The following is a 22,241-nucleotide window of genomic DNA, read 5'->3' on the forward strand; positions in this document are numbered from 1 at the left end:
GACTGAAATTTGCCCGAGTGTTTTTCTTTACTGTTAATTTCATTAATAAGATGGTTTCAGGGTTGGTTGTTTGTTTTAGCCTCTAGCAAACTGGGCAAGTGCTCTACCATGGAGCTATAGCCTTAGAACTACTTTGTAATTTTATTTATGTATTTATTCATTTATTTGAGACAGGCTCTCAGTATGTCACCTTTGCTGGCCTCAAACTCACAGAGATCCACCTGCTTCTGCCTCCAGAGTGCTGGAATCAAAGGCGTAACACCACCTCACTCTACTTTGTCATTCTTTCTGACAGCACAATGTCTGCACTTATATTTAAGTTACAGTCTGGCATAGCAGCAAGCATGTCCCAATAATCCCAGCCCTTGGAGGCTGACGCTGAAGGATCAATACGAGGCTGATATTAGCTCAGGTTACGTGGCGAGTCCCAGTGCAGACTGGGCTACAAAAGCAAGATCCTATCTTCACAATGCATGCATGTATGCATACATCCATCCATGCAGGCAAACAAAAGAATAAAGGATAATTTGTACTTTAAAGTGTTTTCCAATATACTGACATCCAAAGAAAATTATTAGGAAGTTAGATAAAGTTCATCAGGCACTGGAAGCAATATTCTGCTTTGGATAGCTGCCCTATGGAAGTCTTTAGTTAACTAAGAACAAACTAGGAAACATAAAACAAATGGATCACAATGAAATCAAAACCCCCAAATATCAACAACCAGAGGGCAAAGGGGTGGGGGCGGGAAGCTGTGGCAATTAGTTTATATTTTCATTTTTCTAGAACTTCACTCAATTTATTTACCAAAATGGAATTTAAAATAAATCAAAACAGACTGTGCATTTACCTTGCAGTGGTCATACTGGAGCTGTAAGGCGGGAACGTCCCCTCCAATGGGCATCTGTTTCTTAAGCTCTTCGTCTTTCATATTTAGCCATTTGATCAATTCTTCAAGAGATGCGAGCAACCTGTTCCATTTCTCAGCACTGGCCTCCAGATGGGCCCTGTTGGCAGACAAGGATGATCGCATGAAGAAGCATGCATTACCAGTCACCATCACAAAAACAACACACACTCCTGCAGCCTAATCATCCAGTATGATCAAACACTCACTTACAAAAAAAAGGCAGACTGATTCTTGGCTCAGGGAATGTGACCTGTGAGAAACAGTCATGTTTATAAAAAAGCAAACAAATAAAAAAAGCTATATTACAAAAACAAAGCTATATTATCCAGGCTATGTCTGCAATACATTAAAATTACAAATCAGGTTCTGATAGCTCACATATACCACACAAATATTAAACACAAAGATTTTTTTTCTCATTTTATCTAAATACATAGTGAAATGGAAAACATTTTTGAAGCCTATTTGATGGTTCACATCTTTAATCCCAGATCTCTGTGAGTTCAAGACCAGTCTGGTCAACATAAATAGTGCAATCTAGGCAATCTTACATTTTTTTTTGTTCGTTTGTTTCAAAAAGAAGAAGGACGAGGAGGATGAGATAGGGAAGGAGGGAGGGGAGAGGAAGGAAGGAAGGAGGAAAGGAAGGAAGGAAGGAAGGAAGGGAGGAAGGAAGGAAGGAAGGAAGAGGAAAACGGGAAAAAAGTAAAAGGACGGACACTGGTTACTACCTTTCATGATTAAAATATGTTTATTTATTTAAAGTTTATTTTCCACTCTAAATAAAAAAACAAGATTGATCTTAAAGGGGGAATCATTAACCCTCAGTTTTTCTTATAAACAAGAAAATTGTTATAAGCAAGATGTCAGAAATATTTCCAATTTCTAGTTTTCTGAATTTCTACTTCCAAACTAGTGAAAAACAGTAAGTCATTTGTTATGGTTTGAAAGAAAATGTCCCCAAAGGGAGTGGCAATATTATGAGGTGTGGCTTTGTAGGAGGAAGTGTGTCATTGTGGGGACAGGCATTGAGGTCTCCTTTGCTCAAGCTCTGATCAATGTGGTGGACAGTTCACTTCCTGCTGCCTACAGATTGAGATGTAGAACTCACAGCTCCTTCTCCAGCACCATGTCTGCCTGCATGCTGCCACGTCCCACCATGATGGTAATGGACTAAATCTCTAAAACTGTAAGCCACCCCAGTTAAATGTTTTCCTTTATAAGAGTTGCCATGGTCACAGTGTCTCTTCATAACTATAAAAAATCCATACTAAGTCATCATTACTTAGGCAGGACACTATTTGGCTTTAGGTTGACTAGTATCCTGTGACAAATAGCCATGTGATCAGAGAACATGTAGACAAAAATCACTGACCATGGTGTTGTATACACTTACTTACGTATATATACATGTATGCACACATGCATGTATGTATGTGTTTATGATGACAATTAAACTGGGGGCTTTGTTCATGCTAGGCATATGTTTCGAGTTAATGATGAGATCTTTATTTTATTATTTCTCTTTTTAACACAGCTATCAATTATGAACTTCATAACCAAGGATGATTTTAGAAAATATTTGGTTACAGTTCTAGTAGAGTGAAATCCTTTGAGAACCTTAGTATTAATAAGAGGGCAGATTTTTCCTCGTTCTTGTGAAGACCCTGGAAGTCCACCCATGTATCCTTGAACCCATAGAAGGGATGGATTTAAAAACATGTACTATGTAGAGCAGTGGTTCTCAACCTTCCCAATGCTGCAACCCTTTAATATAGTTCCTCATGCTGTGGTGAATGCATCCCGCCCCCACACACACCATGAAATTATTTTTGTTGCTACTTCATAACTGTAATTTTGCTACTGTTATGAATCATAATGTAAATACCTGTGTTATCCAATGGTCTTAGATGACCCCTTTGAAAGTGTCATTAAACACTCCGCAAGGGTCGTAAACTACAGGTTGAGAACCAATGATTTAGAGAAACTCTCGTCATTCAAGGAATTGGACTTTTTCTCAACGCTACAGTGACCTGGTAGATGGCCATGAATGTGGACTTAGGGCTAAGCTGGTGACATGGACTGGCTCACCTGTCTGTGATCAGTCTGGTTGAGAGGTTCAAGGCTGTTGGAGATTCACATAGCTCACTGCACATCTTCCAAAGGAAAAGACTTACAGGGGTGGGGTGTGAGTGTGTATATATTACTTATCCATTCAAACTCCATAGCCTCTAAGAATATGTTTACCATGATGTTGGCATTAGGATCCTCACCTCAAAAACTCTGATCCTTTACCAAGGACGTGGAAGTAACCCATAAGGGTCAGCCACTGCTGTCACTCAGAGCTCTCAGAAATTTCCCGTGCGCATCTGATCCACTTAAGTTTCTGCCTCAAAGCTAACAGTTTTGCTACAGGTAACACAACAAGTTATTACCCCATTGGTCACATTTAGATGCTATTTCCAGCAGTGGACATTCAATGGTATCGTCTTGGTTCAAAGTTAATTTAGCTCATCTCTAGTTCACAAAACAATAACCAAAGACTATCATCCAAATATTCCCAGCCAAAAGGAAAAGCTGGTACTCCATGCTTGCTTTAAAATACCATAAGCCTGCATTCACATAGTTACTGCAAAGGCCAATTAGCTTTCAATCTATTCACAGCTGCATTGCCACCTGGCTAATAAAACCAACGACTCAAACTTGAACATTCTATGTCCCATTCCAAAAGGTCAGCTATAATATACCGAAACATAATTGTTAAGTCTTAAAGATGTCTAAAGGATTTTATAATTATCTCAGATCTCTATAGTTGAAATTTCATTTTAGTTCAGCTAGTTTGGTTTAGATGGATCGGTGGATAGAGTGCCTGCCATGCAGGCATGAAAAGTGGATTTTGGATCCCCAGGATCCACATCAAAAGAGCCGGGCAGGCATGGTGGCTACCTTTAATCTCAGCACTGGGGAGGAGGTACTTGGGCAGGGTACAAAGACAACTAGCTACAGCAGCTCCAATCCATGAGCTCTGGGTTCAGCTGCAAACCCTGACTTCTGGCGTCTGCACTTAGACATCACGGGCATGTGTGCGTATGCGCGTGCTATGTGTGTGCGCGCTCACATGCACACACCATACGTACACATAAAAAATTCATTTTCTTTTCTTTCTTTTATTATTGTTCCTATTTCTTCCACAGAAGTTAGGATTGGCCTAACTTGATAAAACTGTATTTTGTCAAGATCCTGATTCTGCTTGAGCTCCATCTTTTCTATATTCCTATTAATTTGGGAGAAAAAAAATCCTGATAAATGACAAATTTTCTTGCTATGGAGCACAGCTAAGTAATCCCAAGTAATACTAAGTGAAAGCCATGTACGGTCCTCATAAGTGACTGATGTAAAATACTTGTTGCATTATATATTTTTGACAGGGCTGATGCATTTTTTTTTTAAATGCAAAAGACAGCTAGAATCCACAGGTCCCCACTCAACCAAGAAGTGTTGAATCTTCTGATTCAACCCACGCATGTGCACATCCAACCTCTTATTCCGACCAAGTGTTGCGTCTTCGGCGTCTGTAGCGTTGTCATCAATCAATAACTTAACTACATATTATGTGCCTTGGTAAACCAGTCCTACACGCTTCCTGAAGAGCACATAAGTGTCTTTCTCAATGGACTCTTTTCACTGTGCAGAAATACTGGAACTGATCATCGAGCATGATGGTACTCAGGTACTCAGCCCCAAAGGGCCATTTGCATAAATGAAGGCCATTTATGCACAGAGTCCATGTGCTTCTCTGCATCTCTGATTTCCGATAATTAACACTGCGCTCATCAGACAGAACCTCTGCCTGGCAAACCAAACCTGTTCTGCTTATTCTCCAGTACACTGCACCTCTGTACTTGGCAGATTGCTGCCATATGCCCAAATAGGCACAGGCTTCAGTAGCAGCCTTCGATGGCCCTCATCTTTTAAAATGAAAGAACTAGCTGGGTAAAGGCTTTGTAAGGACAAACTCTACCTTGGTGTTTGGCTTCGTTGCATTCTCTTGAGGTAACTATAACCTGAATACTGCAGATAACTGGGCGTCAACCTGTTCTGGGCATTTTCAGGCAAACATTACCTACAGTAATGTTTTTCAGTAGTTGACTTACCACAGTGTCTTATTTGCATAATCTCATTCTTTGGATGTGTGAAGTGCAATAGACCCTTCCACTGACTACAGTATTAACTTTGGTGTCTGCAATGGATTCTGCTTCACAGAATCTTAATGCAATCTGTTTTTTACAAAGCTCTAAGTTTTGCAGCTTTTTACATGACTAGTTATTCAAAAATTATAATATGAAGGCTTGTTAGACAAAAATTCATTGAAAGTATATTTTACCAACCAACTACAGTAGAAAAAAAAAATTACAGAGTGGAATGCTATCTTTTAAAACACATACTGATTTTTCAAAGGAACTGTCCTCCAACAAGTTATTATTCCTTCCTCCAGAATATAATCATCAACAAAGAAAACAGTGTATGGAGGCTCACATGCTAAAAGGTACCAGTGTGGGAACTAGGAACAGGAATACCATGATAGAGTGCTTGCCTAGAACACACAGGACCTGACTTGATCCCCAGCACATCATAAATCAGGTGATGTGAAGCCTGCCTGGGGGAAAACAGTTTTCCCTTGTCAATACAAACCAACATCCACAGAGCACCCCTTAACATTCTAAGGTCAAACTAGGAGAAATTCAAGTTCACCAAAGACATGCCCAAGATGGGAAACCTGGCGGCTTCTAGGTACAGGACACAGAAACACCAAAGGGCCAAAGGGTAGCCCTGGGAGAAAGCCTTGGTTGGTTGAAGTCCATTTTCTCCCAGAGGAGCAATTTGTACATTTGCAAAGTTAGTTTCCTAAAGTGTATAAGGATCTCAGCGAGGAGGATGCCAAGCCATATTACCTCTACAGAACTATACAGAATGAAATCTGTAATTCTGGGGATAAATGTGATTGATTTTCAGTGAAGCCCACTGATTTTACATTGTAAAAACAACAGCAACCACCTTAGCTAATATAACTAAGAATATATGTATCAAGTAACAACATTTGAAACAGATTATTCCGGCTCCCAAAATGGGCATGAACACAGACCAGAAAGTCCTTAAAATTCAGCCACTATAAAGAGCACCCCAAAGCTATTGTCTGATATGGCTGTCACCCATAATGTGTGACTGATGAAAGATAAATGAGATGTAAATTCAGTCCATCATTTAAACTAGGCACATTTTAAGAGTTCAAATTGCCGCGTCTGGTCACAAAGGAACCAGACTGACAGGGCTCTCTCCTGTCACTACAGAAAACCAATCCTACTGGGGAATGTTGTAACAGTGAGAGAGTAGAATCTTGTTCTCCTACATTAGGGAAAGGATACTTTAGTTCTATAATGGGGCGAGCAAAACCAACTCCTTAAGGTTAAGAATGGAGCTGTAAAATGTCATAACATGCAGTAGAAAGGACGATAGCAAAAGGTCACCTTCTCTAAGGGCCTTGAAACGATGCCCCAAACTTTTAAGAGGCTTCTAAAGGAAACGCAAGATAGAATTTTATCTTTGAACTCTGTTTCCATTACAACTTCCCTGGCCTTTGAAACCTCTTACTAGGATGGACCTATATTAAACAGATAAGAGGATGTTTAATTACCATAATCTTACATTAAATAAATTTAATTTTAAGATGTAAGTCGTGCCATGCAATCTTGAATTTATTAGGATAATTCCAAGTTGGTTTTACAAGCGACCATAAAATAGTGCCAGTATTCTAAAGAGCCTATTTTATAAGTGAAATCTTAAGTCTTCAGCTAACTCCTTGTGTACTGACATGGTGTGTGTGTGTGTGTGTGTGTGTGTGTGTGTGTGTATACACACACACACACACACACACACATATTCTATTTAAGATACTAAACTGTATTTGGCCCACTGACTTTTAGTATTTAAAAGGTCTGATCGTGGTCATTCAAACAGACTTTAAAATAATTCTTAATATAATTGTTCCAGTGACCATACAATGGTCAAACTATATATCTGTAAAGTACCTCAGAGTATATTTGATGCAAAAAAAAAAAACCCTTCAATAAACAGCAGATATTCACTTTCTAAAAACAAAGGAAATGTTCCCTGACATGGTAATTCAACCTAAACATGATTTGAAATACAAAATGCACAAATATCTACTTGGAGGAGCAGAGGGGTCACCAATCAAATGGCCTCATCCTCAGAAAATAAGTCATACACACACACACACACACACGCACACGCACACACAGGGGGGGGGGCTGGGAGGTCTCCGAATAGAAAACTATTCAGAAGGATAACACCAACTATCAAAGTATACAAAAGAACCCTTGACTTTTCCCTCCCTTTCTATAGCAACACAAAGCTGGGTAGAAGGCTCAGTTGGCAAAATGCGTGGGCTACAAGCAGGAGAAGCTGAGTTCAGATTCTCAGTGCCCACCTAAAGGACAGCACTGGAGAGGTGGAGCAGGTGAGTCCCTGGTACTCCCCGGCACCAGGTTCAATGGGAGAACCTTCCTCAAACGAAAAGGAAAGGAAAGGAAAGGGGAAGGAAAAGAAAAGAACAGAAAATTAGAAAGGCCAACTGCTATAAAGGACAATACACATCTTGCATCTTTGATCTCTGGCTTCCATGTATGTGTACCCACCTGCAGATGGACCTGAACAGACACATGGTCATGAACACACACACACAAGGGAGGGAAGCAGGCAGGGAGGGAGGGATACTAAGAAAGGAAAGAAGGAAAATTAACCCAAGATCAGTAGCAGGAGATAGAGAGGGAGGAGGTACTACTCTGACAGTGTGAAAACAAAGCTCAGCACAGGAGGAAACCCAAGGGCCGGGCTTTAACTGGAATGTCTTCCAAAGAGCTCCAGGCTGGGTGGAAGGGGTTGAGTAAATGCCTCCAGAAGAGCAGCCTGTAAGCAAGTCTATGGGGGTAATTGTCCTGATTAGTGAATGGCGGGTGCGATGCCAGCCATGTGGTCCAGGGTTGTATAAGAAAGCAGGCTGCACAAGCCATGACAGCAGATCAGAAAGCTTTTCAGTTCCTGTCTCCAGTTCCGGCCCCGACTGCATTCCATGACAGACTGTGATGCTGTGGTTTGAGTGACATAAACCCTTTCCTCCACAAATGGCTTTCATTACAGGAGTAGAAAACCAAACCAAGACAGAAATCATGCATTCCAACACGGAGGATACTGGAAGGTGGTTAGTGTGACCTGAGAGGACTCAGGGACAGGGGAAAGAATATGACCAAAATATATTGTATGAAAAATATTAGAAGACAGTGCTGCAAGATGTACATTTTTAAACGGTTGCAGGTAGCAGGACTAAGGCGTTTTAATTATAAATACAATGGGTTAAAAAAAAATCTCAAAGCTATGTAATTGTACAGAGATGGTTCCAGTACAGAAGCGGCTGAGGAAGATGGAGGCCACCCTGACGGGAAAGGTCTGTCTCTCACTGATGATGCTGAACTAAGTATGATTTGGTTTAACCGGGGCCCATCTCTGAGGAATTCACATGACCAGAGGGGACGGGGCCAGATAAGACAATGTGCTCTGAAGAGCAGCCTGTCCTTGGTGCCCTGGGACAGAGTATCTCAGGGAGGCCAAGGTGACACGAAATCAATGGAGGACCCGGCCCACCAGGTCTAAGGGACTTGAGAAGAGAACAAAGAAGAAAACTTTCCCAGATTCTTCAAAGAGAAACTTCAATAATTAAAACACAAAATGCTATTTCCAGGTGGTGGTGGTGGCGGCGGAGGCGGTGGTGGCGGCGGCGGCGGCGGCGGCGGCGCACGCCTTTAATCCCGGCACTTGAAAGGCAGAGGCAGGCGGATCTCTGAGTCGGAAGCCAGCCTGGTCTATGGAGCGAGTTCCAGAACAGTTGGAGCTACAAAGAGAAATACCATCTCAGAAAAAAAATAAAGAAAAGCTATCAGTGTGGCTATTTCCACCAAGAATAAGAGCTTAGGGAAGAGGGCAGAAGGAAGTAATGTATTCCTGTCAAGGAAACGGAACCATATGGTCCTATAGGTAAGGAGTAAAACGATAAAGTGGCAGAAATAGAGATGTATTTACTTCTAAAAGAAAAATAGGTTGGGAAGTGGAGCTGGACTAGCCACGTGAGGCTGCCAATTAACCGTGTATGCCTATGTGACAGGGCTCTTTCTTCAGACAGTTGTCCAAGGCCAGTTAATGCCTGAGACTCTGGTGATTGGAGTCTGCACAAGCCATAAATATTCAGGCTTCTAGACAAGGAAAATGGAGGAAACTCACCTCTATTAAAGATCATTCCAGGTAACGTAAGCAATTAAGGGAAAAGGCAATTTTCAGTTAATGACAGGGGAGCGTAGTGGACGAGTCTCCAGAAATATTAAAGACATTGGAGGATTTGATACTAACAGAGGGCACTGTGGGAAGCTGGCTGTGCTCCCAGGGCTGGAAAGGAAAGAGCTGAGGAGTGGCCTGAAGAGCGACCCCGCCCACATTGTTTGCATGCGTAATGAAGTGGGTGGGGCTGAAAACAGACTGGCCCACAGAGGAATGTTTCTTAGTAAGAAACATTCTTGCACGTGGGGTGCTGCACTTGGAGCACCAGAATCCAGCCAGGAAAGAAGGACACTACTCACTGGCAAATTCCTTGAACATTTCCTATACTGGTGACTAAGATAGGAGAGGCATCTGAGGAGGAGACATTTCTGTGTCTTCTAAATTAGTTAGTGTCAAATAAAACAATAAGCCATAATAATAAAAAAATAGGGGCCACTTCCTGTAGACACTTCATATGGACTAAATGAGACACGCATGACAGCTCTATTAAAGAATTTACTAATTCACACACAAGGAAACTGAGGCACGCACACATGGGTTAACGACTTGCCCACTGTAGCACAACTGTTTCATGACCATCAACATCAGGGTTTAAAGACAGTGTTCCTCCAAAGTGCAATGCTCCCCAAAACTGTCCTGTTCCAATTCTTTGTAAGCTGAGCCCAATGCTGAGAAAAAATAAACCAGTTTATCTCGTATAAATAGGGAAATGATATGCGATTTCTTTTTTACATATTTGAAGTTAAAAACGAAAAGTTGCTTTACATGTAGTTACACATATCAAATCATGGAAACCACAAATGAGTCACTATAGATGTAAACAGCATCTACACAGCATAAAGTGAAGCTCGGGCTTCTATCTCCAGCGCGAACAAATAGAATAAGCAGCTGATGAAGACAGAATTTCCAACTGAAACTATAGAACTATAGAGAGAGGAGTCGACAGTACACCATGTCATCCTTCTTAAGAAACAGGGGGACTGTATTTTTTTTAATAATTTATATGTGCATTGGTGTTTTTTCTGCCCGCATGTCTGTGTGAGGGTGTCGGATCCCCTGGAACTGGAACTAATAATACAGTCAGTTGTGAGCTACCATGTGAGTTCTGGGAATTGAACCCAGGTCCTCTGGAAAAGCAGCCAATGCTCTTAACTGCTGAGCCATCTCTCCAGTCCCTGGGACTGTATGTTTTTATCTACGAGACCCAGGAAAGCACAAATGTCCCAGGACATGCTAGCTTAATAAAATCATTCATAATAAATAAAAGTGGAAGATTTCTGTACTCTGGCACTCACGGCACGGATTCCCAACACCAACTGAAGCAGATCCACTCACCAAACCTGGCATATAAAGAGTCTAGACTCTACCCTTACCAGGGTCTACAGAGACTGAGAAAGTATCAAATCATCTACTTACTCTTCCCGACAAGCAAGTGTGTGGATTCCGACAGTACGGTTTGGTAAAGTTCAGAGGGGTGAAGTAATTTGCTCGAGATCAGAAAATAAATAGTAAAGTGCCAGAATCAACTGGTTTTACAGTTAAGCATATTTGGCACATGATCCAACCAATCTGAAGGCTTCCTATCAACATTCCTCTTTTGAATTACCCCTCTCACTGATATGTTCTTCTGTCAGTAACCCTCAACTCAATGCCAATTAGAAACTCTATAGTCTATTGCATATGACCTAGAAATATGCTTGAACTCCAATAAGGGTATATCATTCTGTTACTCTGGGTGATTCATCAAAGGCTGTTTCCTCATCAGACTTCTGACCCTAAGGTTCATACTTAATGAATGTTACTCTCACCCAAAGCAGGCATAAATCACCACTTTCCATTCTACTGTCCAGAAGAGGCATTTAATCTCAATAAATACTTCTTCAAATTGGACATAAAAACTTGATAAAGCAAAATAAACTCTACACCAAAAGTTACAAAGATTTAAAATTACTGGGCAGTGGTGGCTCACGCCTTTAGTCCCAGAACTCGCCAGAGACAGGTGGATGTCTGTGAGTTCAAGGCCAGCCTGGTCTACAAAGTGAGTACCAGGACAGCCAGGGCTGTTACTCAGGGAAACCCTGTCTTAAAGACCAAAAGAAAAATCTACATTCAAACTCTGGCTTGGATCTTATTACTTCAATCTTTATAGCCAATATGTTTCTGTTTGCTCATATAAACATTGTGACCATCCTCATTACCAGTATTCTTTTTCAAGAACGCCAAGTGCTACTTAACAACAGGGACACCTTCTGAGAAGCCATAAGATCCCTACAGCATCAATTCAATGATATGGTTCCGTGCGGACAGAAGAGGATATTGTGTCCTCTAGGACTGGAATTACGGGCAGCTGTGAGCTGCTGCCACAGTTCTAGAGGACACAATGTCCTCTTCCGCACCCCCGCCCCCGGACTTCTACACACACAGCGCACATCCACTTAGAAAGATTATATACATGTACACAATAAAAATTAAGTTTTTTTCTTCTAAGAAAGCATTAAAAGCCAACCTTAGCTATACAACAAACTCAACATCATCCTGGGCTATAGGAGACCTTATTTTTGAAAAGTGTATGCCTTTAATTTCAGCACTTGAGAGGCAAAAGCAAGCAGATTTCTGTAAATTCAAAGTTCAAGTCTTATCAGTAACGTGAGTTCTAGGCCAACCAATGATATATACATTGAAACCCTGTCTGGATAGATAGATAAATAGATAGATAGACAGACAGGCAGACAGGCAGGCAGACAGATCTCTAGCAATCTTAACACAGTATACGATATATACCATTGAGGTAAATACTTGGCGATTAGCAGGTGTCAGTAACATTATCACCTTAACTGTTCTAAGGTTTACAGCACGAATATCTGTGAATAGCTTGGTACAAACAGGAGCGCGCCATGTCTATAAATGAGGCAAACGCTTTTATTCACTTATTCTTCTGATAGTTACTCAGGGTAAGTTACTCAGGTAAATACATCTTCAGTACCAACTTGCAAGAAAATAGACTCTGGCTTTCAATCTTATACAAACTCTGATAGAGTTGCATTGGTGATAGACTGTTAATTCTCTTTCTGATATGCAAAAATACACACACACACGCACACACGCACACGCACACACACACACACACGCAGCACGTGCACGCGCGTGCGCTGTATTTTATTTTGATGTTGGGAATTCTGACCTGATGCTAGCAGATTTTGCTTTCAAATCATTCCACCTTTGGTTCATGTCATCCAGTCGATGCTGAAGCATTGTCGCCTCCTCAGAATTGCCCAGCGCTTTCACCATCTTCTGCCTGTTTCCATCAATGCTTTTAAATATGTCATTGTGGGCATCAATTTCAGCCTGGATATCCTAAAGAGAGATGCACAGAAGCAATGTAAATGCTAACGGTCACACAAGGCATGCCATGGGATTTCTGCAAAGCTACTTTTGGATTTGTAGAAGAGTTGTTTTCAACTGAAACACTTCATTTTCCCATCTGTAATATATAACAAACCAAGTGTTCCCACAGTTCTGACACAGAAAATAACAGCCTATAAGCTTCAATACATTGATTCCCCACGTCCTACAAGCAGAATTTATAATAATCCACATTTCATGTATCGGCCAACATGATGTTAGTATTTTAGGCTGAGTGGGCAGTTTTTGAAATTTTATAACTATTATTATAAATCACAGAATTTTGTTTAACATTCAATGTGATTATTTCTTTATATACTTTACACATGGCCAAAGCAAGATACCATGTAATCTTGGATGTTTTGCATATTTTTACAAACTTGCTTTCCCTGGGTGAGCCTGACCTTTCAATCACATACAATTTATTTTAAAGCCTTTGAAGAATATTCGTATGTACAGGGCATTTGTTACAGCAGCCCAGACCAAAATGGCCTCTGTCTTCCTGAGGATGTCCAGTCCTCAATGCGCAGCAAGTAAAAGTTCATTGAGAACTCAGAATCAGCTGTCTAGCAAATCTGAGGCCGGTCTGGGTTACCTTTCTGAGACCCTGTCTTCTTGTTTTCCTTCTCACTACTCGAATCAGAAAATCTGCAGTAGCACCGAGTGTAACCTACATATCATATACAGATCCGCATATAACACTCAGAAGACTAGTTTTGCAATGCTATAGATCCATGGCATCACCATATTTCTCAAGAGACTCAATGGCCCAATCATTGAGGCCTCTCTTTGCTTTCCATTGCCAAGGGAACTTGGCCTCACATTTTCTGCACAGATTCCTAAGCATCAGTGGACCACACCTAGACTCACAACACAGCCTCAAGCCACAACATCCTGATAGGAGACCTGGCTCCTCATTACCGCTTCCCTTCCTACTCAAGAGCTACAGAAAGGCAGATTTACAATAGGATATAGACGCACTTCAGTATGTTTCACAAAAGCACTCATATGACGAGTGTAAAGCAAATTCCTTGAAACCTCAGCAGGTGATGTGTTTTCCAATTCAGCAAAGGCGGTGAACGGAATAAATCAGCAAGGCTGCAGAGAACAGCTTCGGCCAATAAGGATAAATGACCCTGAGATCTCTGACGGAGAGGGCTACAGTGATGTTCACTCTGTAATAAAGCTTTCCATGTGTGGAAAACCCTTCCATTCATGAACAGCATCAACAGTTAGGATGAAAAACCAACAACCAGAAAGTGACCAAAACAAAAGAAATCAGCATCTATTATTCTGTTTTATTTACTATTTGGTGGCATATTTTGCCCAAACGCCTAGAATTAGAATTTCTTGTGCATCTTTCACAGCCTCTATTATATATGCAAACCTAACATAAGACAAAAATAGATGACATGAAAACCAATGTCATAAACAAATACTCATACACTTCTCCCATGCAAGCCCATTTTGACAGACTGGCAAATTAGCCTCTGTGACACCTGAAGAAAGTAGGTAATGGATTGGATGGCGAAGAAATAAACAGTTAGTTAAATTTCCTCACTTAACAGTTTTGGATATGAGAAACATGAAATCATTTAGAAACCCAGGCTGTTGAGTCCTGTCTAAGTTATCACTGGAAATTCAGAATTAAATGAGGTTAATGAATCATGCTCCTTGGTAGATAGCTGTGCAGTGATGCGACACTTTCAACACTGAGATGCCAGCACGGACGGCTGTGAGGGCACGACCCCCAAGCAGCATGAAATGCTAAAATAAATCAGAGTTCTGTAAAGGAAGGGATACTCTTGTTGCCCATCCGGGAAGATGGCCCTATTAATGCTTACCTCTGTCACCCTGCAAGCTCTTCAGAAGGTTAAATAGCACTAAATGGTTACTGATAATTAGCAAGGGACTGTAATCCATCTAGAAGTACAAAGCAATTCTCTTTCAAGCTCTTAGCATGAGCCAGTCATGTGCACACTGGGCCCAGAGCAGGAGGGAAATGTCTTAAGGATGCATGTAAATGGTGTAAGCATAATGTGGGGAAAGGAGTTGTTAGCAGGAGGAAGAGAGAGGAGATGACTACTTTTCATCTGACTAAAACACCATCAATTGCATAAGACGACACCTCAATCACAGAGCTCCAGAAGAAGTCTGCAAAAGTAGTGGTCCTGTGAATAGCACCCACTACCTAGGTCCAAGAAATAGCATAAAGAAAGGCAAATATTTATTTATTCTGTCTGATACTCACTTTGTATTTGATATCTTAATAGCAGCTTTATCCTTAACTAGACTTTCATTTACTAGAGATATAAAGATATTATGATGGATAGTGCAATCTGGAGCTAGAGGGTGTGCATGTGTACACGCACACACGCACACACGCACACGCACACACACAACACATACACACAGACTTCCTCGTGTTCATGGCGTCTCTGTTTTTTGCTTTGGAGACAGGGTGTCCCTGTGTATCCTAAGCTGATCCTCCCACCTGTCCTTTCAAGAACTAAGTTTATAAACACAGGCCAGCAATGCCAGATGCATTTTATTTTCTATGTCTTCTAAGCAATAGCAGCCTAAAGGTGGAGATTAAAAGTGCTCCTTTAGCCCAACAGGACAGTGTGAACAGTCTAGCAGCACATAGCACCGGGCAACCTCAGCAGTTAAACTCCCAGATGCATCCTCTTTCAGATTCGTACCTCATTTTTGTATGGTTTATTTCTCTAACCATACATGGCTACTGCAATGTTTCCCCGGAGGAGTGTTGATCGCTATCCTGAAGGGAGAGGAGTAAGGTTAGCGATTAGACTTCCCTAGGCAGTCCCAAAGCTTGGGCTCAATAAAAAAGCAACTCATCCGAGGGAAATAAATCCAGAGAGCCTTTTAAAAGCCACGCTGGATCTGTGAGACGGTGAAGATGGAGTGAAAGAAATGTTGGGGGATTATCACTGGAGACTTTTGTTTTAAAGATTCATAGCTTGAAAAAAAAAAAAAAAATCCAGATATCTTCCAAATAAACAAGTCAAGGTAGAAGTATATTTTCACAGTTTGCAAGTTGTAATACGTTATTCAAGTGCTTATCGATTTCAGTTACACTATTAATTATGGTACATGCTACATTTTCTTCCAATTATTCTTGCAACTTTCAGTCGGCTATTGTATTACATTCTGATCAACACTGGAATCTCATTTTGACAGTCAGATTGACAGTATTGACAGTAACCTTTACAAATTAAGAAATCAATGCCAATAATGTTCTTCTCCTTTTATTTGCGATGTAAATGCATGTCAGATCACGGAGTGGAAAAACTTTTGTCCTGGTTTGCTTTTCTTTGTATTTCTTTGACAAGACACCGACTAAAGCCAACTTGGGGAGGCAGGAGGAGTTATTTCAGCTCACAACTCCCAGGTCACAACCTATCACTGAGGGACTTCAGGGGAGGAGCCTGGAGGCGGGAACTGAAACAGACGCCCTGAGAAATGTGGCTCACTGCCTTGTCCCTCCTAGTTTGCTTGCGAGCCAAGCATGGGCAATGTCTCCCCAATAGACTTAAGGAACTTCACACCGACTGGAGCTGTTTTGAAATGCTGTAGAGTCTTTAGGAGGTAGGGTCTATCTGAAGGATGCAGGTTGCCTAGTGACAGGCTTGAGCATTATAACCTGGCCCTACTTCCCCTCATCCAATGCCGTTTTTTCTGCTGTTGGACATGCTCCTCTATGAGCAAACCATCCTATGTAGCTAACATGAGCAGAGATAGACCCACTCTGGCTGGCAAGCCTTCTCCAACATGATAGACCACTACCTATGAACTATGGCTGTCTTACAATTTTTAAAATATTAGTATCATGCTTAAGGATGATAAGTGGTATAAAGATGCATTACATGGTTGTTGGCCATGTTGTCACTACGAAGACTATCTTCCTTTAAAAACTCACCAAGAGAATGCTGCCATCCATCCACACGGTAAGGGACCCTCCAAGGAGACTATAATCAATCATATTATATCATATGCTTCAAAACTGTGATAGATTTTTGAATATACAAATAGCAACAAAATGATAAATGTTTCAGAGGATGGATGGCTTAAAGAGCCTGAGTTAATCATGACATAATATAGCAACATGCCACATGCTACCCCATAAAGATGTATGATTACCATCCATCCGTCAATGAAAAACAAAAACAAAACCCTTAGAATTACCATTATCATTAATCATGGAGTAGCGAGGCTACAAATATTAATAAAAGCAACAGTCATTTAAAATGTCACTGAACTAAAACTGCCCATTCCTCAGTGCTCTGGATGATGAAGGGAAACAAAAACAGGACTCAACGTAAGTGGCTCCAGGAGGCCAGCATGTCACTGAAGCCATGATGCTTCTTTTATGAACTAAATGCAAGGAAAACACTGATGAGTACCATAAATTTGAGCTTGTGCATGGTTGCATGTTGTTTAAGGACATGCTTGTTGGCAGGCCCATCTTGTTATACGCTCCCTCTCCGGTAAGAGGCTCCTCCTCTTTCCAGAATTTGAGCAGCCAAATAGCCACTATGGTTCCCTGGTCTATATTGAACATCTCTTTGTGTGACAGAATACATCCTGCCTCCTGCATCACCAAAGACTCATTGCGGTCCTAGAGATAGGACTTCCAAGTGCCATCTGCCCAGCCTCCTGGAACACATCTTAGGAGTAGATATTCAATCATTGGCCAGATTCAAATATGGACGAAAACAACACAACCATTGTACTTCTCTAGAAATGATATGGCTTTCTCGTCATCTCCACAGACTGCTGCCTTAAAAGGCAGGCAGAAAGGTTTGCTTTCATCCCATTCAGGAATGTTAATTATCTAAAAAGTTTATCTCTCACTATCAGCCAGCACTGACCCCCGTCAGCGAACATATCGAGATTTGCATACCCTGTCCCAATACTGGTTCTTAGTCTTCTTCAAGCCAGAAATGGCTTTAGAAATAGTGTAAAGTCAACATTTGGTTGTGATAACCTATCATATGGTTGAACAGTTACAACAGTTGTTATGAAAAGGATGACATCACCAAGGCAAGCGATTGATCTAGAAGCAGATCACCAATACTGATGAAGAGAGAAGTAAGAGGATGGAAAGTACAGGGAGTCTACCATTGCACGTGGTAGGACAGCTTCTGTGTTCCATGGAGTAAAGACAGGCCACCAATGTGCCCCGTGCCTTTCCAGCTACAGTAATTTGGAGTCTTCCATAGGGATGGCAGAGCTGCTTTCTGAGTTGGAGAAAAGGAGGTAGCTGAATCTGAGAGGTGTGAAGTGGTGAAACTTTTCCAGAATTCCAGTTTTCCTGGCAATGAGTCAATAATGGAGCATAAGCTCAGTATATGAAACAGCTTGGTGAAAATATACAAAGGACTTTTTTAATGCGTGAGCTGGGGAAATGCACATTTGTGGACGATGACTTTCTGCGTTACTTTCACCAGAGCTTTTAAAAGATGTCCATCACAAAAGTAAGCAGATGTAAACTTTGTGCTTAGGGGAAGCATCTACCCTTGGAGGAAAATTTCAAATGAAGCCTTTAACAGATATATCCCTCCTTTCACTGTTGAGTGGACTACTAAAGTAAAAACAAGATTAAGACACATTCAGATACTAAGCTTTGAAGGGTGAAAGACAAAGCTTACCAACATCAGAGCATCTGACTCTACCCATAAAGTGGCCCCAGGGGCTTAAGAAAGTAGGTTGCTCACCTCAGCTACCTGACCTACGCTTGAAGACTAATAGCAGCAATTACAATTCAAACATCCAGCTATTGAACCATAATTACTGCTGGGGGGTGGGTGGGAAAAATGAATTATTCATGTCACATATGCCCTATACCTTTTGAGCCTGAAAGACACAAATCTGTAGAGAACGAGCAAACAGACCTCTTTATGGTCATAAAGTTTGTCACCAGCTGTTGCCAGCTGCCACAAGGATGAGATTCTTCCCTTTCCAGGCCCCTTCTAAAGACAGTGGGCAAGCCCACCTCGAATCAGCCCTTGCTCTCCAGAATTCAGATACTTAACAGCTACGAAAGCAATCGGGCAAAGTCAGCCCCCGCTACTAGGGTTGGGGTGCAAAGAGACGCACCCTACAAGAAGGGGCTTCTCCCTTCTGTACAAACTTCTAATGTTCTGCTCCCATTGCTGGGAGGCCAGGATGGCTGCAATTGTTCAGGAGAATACCCAGCATCTTTTAAAGTGGTATCACTTTTGCATCCTTCTCCTCTGGAGGCTGCAGTTCCTTTATAATTCCTAAGAAAAAGCCTATTGATTCTTGGAATGATTCAATCCAGTCTGGCTTCTATCCGTACTTTTTCAGTGAGGGAAAACCAGAGCACATACTTAACAGTTGACAAACAGTTGGTCTGTGAGGGTGGGGACGAAGGGTTCTGCCTCTTTCCTTTCTTTCTCACATCTTTAAGGAGCAGGGACTGGTTCAAGACTGGCACTCAAGAAGCCACTAGCTGGCACGGGAAGGGCTCTGCTTTGTTTAATTCTCAAAGTGAAGAGGTAGGCTTTTTGCAGGCTATGCTCCACCCTGGGGTGTGCCAAGGGGGGGGGCGCGGGGAGTGAAGATGCCAAATGCAAAACTACTCTCCACTTTTAAAACAGAGAGTCCAAAGAAAAAGCCCGATAGCAGATCTGCCATGATGACCATGGGTCAGCTTCTGGGGCTCAGAACTGGGTCCTCAGACAGGGATGGCAGCAAGGGGCAGGCTCAGAGCAGCAGGCGCCTGAGAGATAAACAGACCTGCCGGGCATGGAAAACAGAACACAGGCCTGATGAAGTCAGGCTCTGGCACCCAAACCCAGTGTTTGTTGCTGGGTTTGGCTATTGTTTGGTTTTTCTCCCCCAAATAAATGGCAATTAAATTAGCAGCTGACTTGAATATAAGCCATGCCTTCTGATGTGGAAACCCCGGAGCATCAGAACTCGTTCTGACCGAGGGAAAGAGCTGTGTTCCTAAAAAACGCAGTCTCAAAGAAGTTACTACAATTGAAAAAGTAATGCTTTAGGAGTTACCACTAAACGATGGAGGAGGGGAAGGAAGAGGAAGAAGGAAAAAGAGGAGGAAGAGAAGGGAGGGAGGAAGAGGAAGAAGAATTAGAGGAGGAGGAGGAGACAGCAGAAGAAATGGGGGAAGGGAAGGAAAAAGTGAGTCCGTGAACTTTGCTTTCTGCATACCTTTTCAAATTTTGTCAACAATTCTCGTAAGCCGAAGTTCAGACCAATCATCGTCCGGGAGCCCTCGAAGCCTACATTCTCCTGGCAAACTTCCTTCAGACAACAGGGTCCAACTTCTAAAACCCGTATCTTTTCTAGCTATACTTCCGAATCCTTTGTAAAATCCTTTACAATCCTTGCCCTTGAGCGGTGGCTCATGAGCATCGGCAGCTTGCGCTGGGACATTTTAACCACCCCACCTTGGATCCGCTTTTTTCACGGACTTCGGAGCTTGGAAGGCAGAGATCTGCTTCTGTACTTCCTCGAAGCTGTGTTCCAGGAGGCTGGCATGGTCTTGGTTTTTTTTTTCCTTTGCCCTGAGACGCCCAGGGTCTCTTTCTGCTCGCCTCACTAATGACCTGCAGGCCACCACCGTTCTCTCCTGAGTCCAGGCTTAGAGTTTGGTCTCAATTACACACGGCAGAAAGGAAGGAGGGGAAAAAGCTATAGCCTGGAAACTTGCAAGAGAGAAGGGAGGGGGAAAAAAGCCAAGCATTACCAATTTCCTCCATTCAGACTGGTTTCAAAAAGAAAAAGACGGGAAAAAAAAATCTGGGTAAAGAGCCAGTTTTCAAATAGCAAGACTTATGTAGAGTTCCAGCAAGCAGGGGTGTGCTCGTAGCAGAAGAAACCAGACACAGGAGACCACCGGTTCCCACTGGCCCAGACAGCAGCCTCAGGCTGGGTTGCTATGGTAACCACCAAGCTAGTTTCTCTCCACCTCAGCTCAGCCTAAGGGATGTGCTGTCACTGTCTCCCGCGCGGAGCTAAAGTTTTAAAAGTTGCTTTTTTGCTTGGGTCCGGAGGAAAGGTCTTGAGACAAATCCCATGATGCCCTCGGCGGGGCAGGGTGTGCAGCTGCCGAGTGCCGAGACGAGCCCGCAGCAGCTCCAGTGGCTCCCAGACCTGATCTGCCAGCACGCGGCAATCGACTCTCTCTCCTCAGCCCTTGTTTATTATTTTAATCAGCATCCTCCCTTTCCACCACCCCTCACCCAGCTTCACTGAAGCTTACTCTCACTTCCTGGAGGCCGCCCTGCCCCACACTTCAGTACAGTGTCCTCTACATTGTCCCAGTCCTGAATAGACCCCAGGATCCATATTCCCCTTGGGAGCCCACCCATGAAAAGGGAGAGGGCGTGTGCCACACAATACAAGCCACAAAAGAAAACTGGCTCGATTAATTCCGTTATTTGTGCAAAGAAAATGAAGGCAAACTAAAAAGGGAAATACTTTTAAAACGTGTTTGATCTCATTAAAAGTCGCTCAGACTGTTTTCAAAGGGAGAATCCGATACTGACGCAAAACCAATGACACAGAACTTACTTTCCACCTTGGCGGCATTCGGGGAACGCATAAAGTTCCAGGTGTGATGACTTTAGAGGGAAAAGCTCAGAATAAACTACACCTGTTCTGTACTGGCCACAATCCTACTGTTTTGCTGTTTGGGCTTTACAGAGCTATTTAGCATAGCAATACAAGCTAAGCACGGTAGGAATGCCCACAGGAAACACCTCGCTCTAGCTGTGCGGAGGATTTTATCATAGACAGTCAATATTTTAGCAGGGGCACTTCACAGACTGAATGAAGTTAATATAACTAAGTTTACTTTTTACATCTAGTCAACAGCAAAGGTGGGAAGGCATTCTAGAATCACACTATCACTTCCCAAATGACTACTTAAATTTCTTGAGTATCAGAATTGCTAGAACCCATTTAAACCTATGGGGGTGGGTGGAGGCTTCCTTTTCTGACTGGAGAAAAGCAAGAAGGCTCCAGGACTATCTGTCACTGTTACATGTTTCTGATTTTCAAGCCCTTTTGTTCCCCACCTCTTTTCCAACTTATTTTCACATCAGTGTTTCGATAGCATGTGCTTTGCATATGTCCGATTATATGAAATTTAACAAGCATTTAAAATATTTTCATTATTTATTCATACAAATCTACATGCTCCCCGTGGCGAATTGACCTTACGTGGTTTCCAATGCACTGGGTTTAGACGGATAAATACATACTCCTACTTTCAGAAACTTCCAACTTAGTGTGACTGCTATTCAGAAAATCCAGAGTAAAACTAATCGGTAATGGGGCTGAAAACGGAACTGAGCAGTGAGGCACCCACACAGAGAGACCAAGGAGACTCCATTCTCAGGAACTGGTTTAGCCATGGGATCTGGCCTGCCAGGGTTCAGGCCACATGCTGAGATCTTTGTGAACAGCAGCAAATAAACTTCTTACATAAATCCAAGACAAAAGAAACCACCAA

At 42.2% G+C, this 22,241-nt stretch overlaps 1 protein-coding gene across 1 annotated transcript in view; it reads right to left on the reverse strand.

The window, feature by feature from the left end:
* Utrn (utrophin) overlaps positions 1–22,241 on the reverse strand; it is a 456,941-nt gene that overhangs the window by 137,519 nt on the left and 297,181 nt on the right. Inside the window, exons 52-53 of the mRNA XM_051206176.1 lie at positions 12,495–12,667; positions 851–1,007 (exon numbers count right to left, since the gene is read on the reverse strand). Of these exons, the coding sequence (XP_051062133.1) occupies positions 851–1,007; positions 12,495–12,667 (330 nt within the window). The remainder of the gene's footprint in view (positions 1–850; positions 1,008–12,494; positions 12,668–22,241) is intronic.

The sequence above is a fragment of the Phodopus roborovskii genome, unplaced genomic scaffold (assembly GCF_943737965.1).
Source record: "Phodopus roborovskii unplaced genomic scaffold, PHOROB, whole genome shotgun sequence".
Taxonomy (NCBI): Eukaryota; Metazoa; Chordata; class Mammalia; order Rodentia; family Cricetidae; genus Phodopus; species Phodopus roborovskii.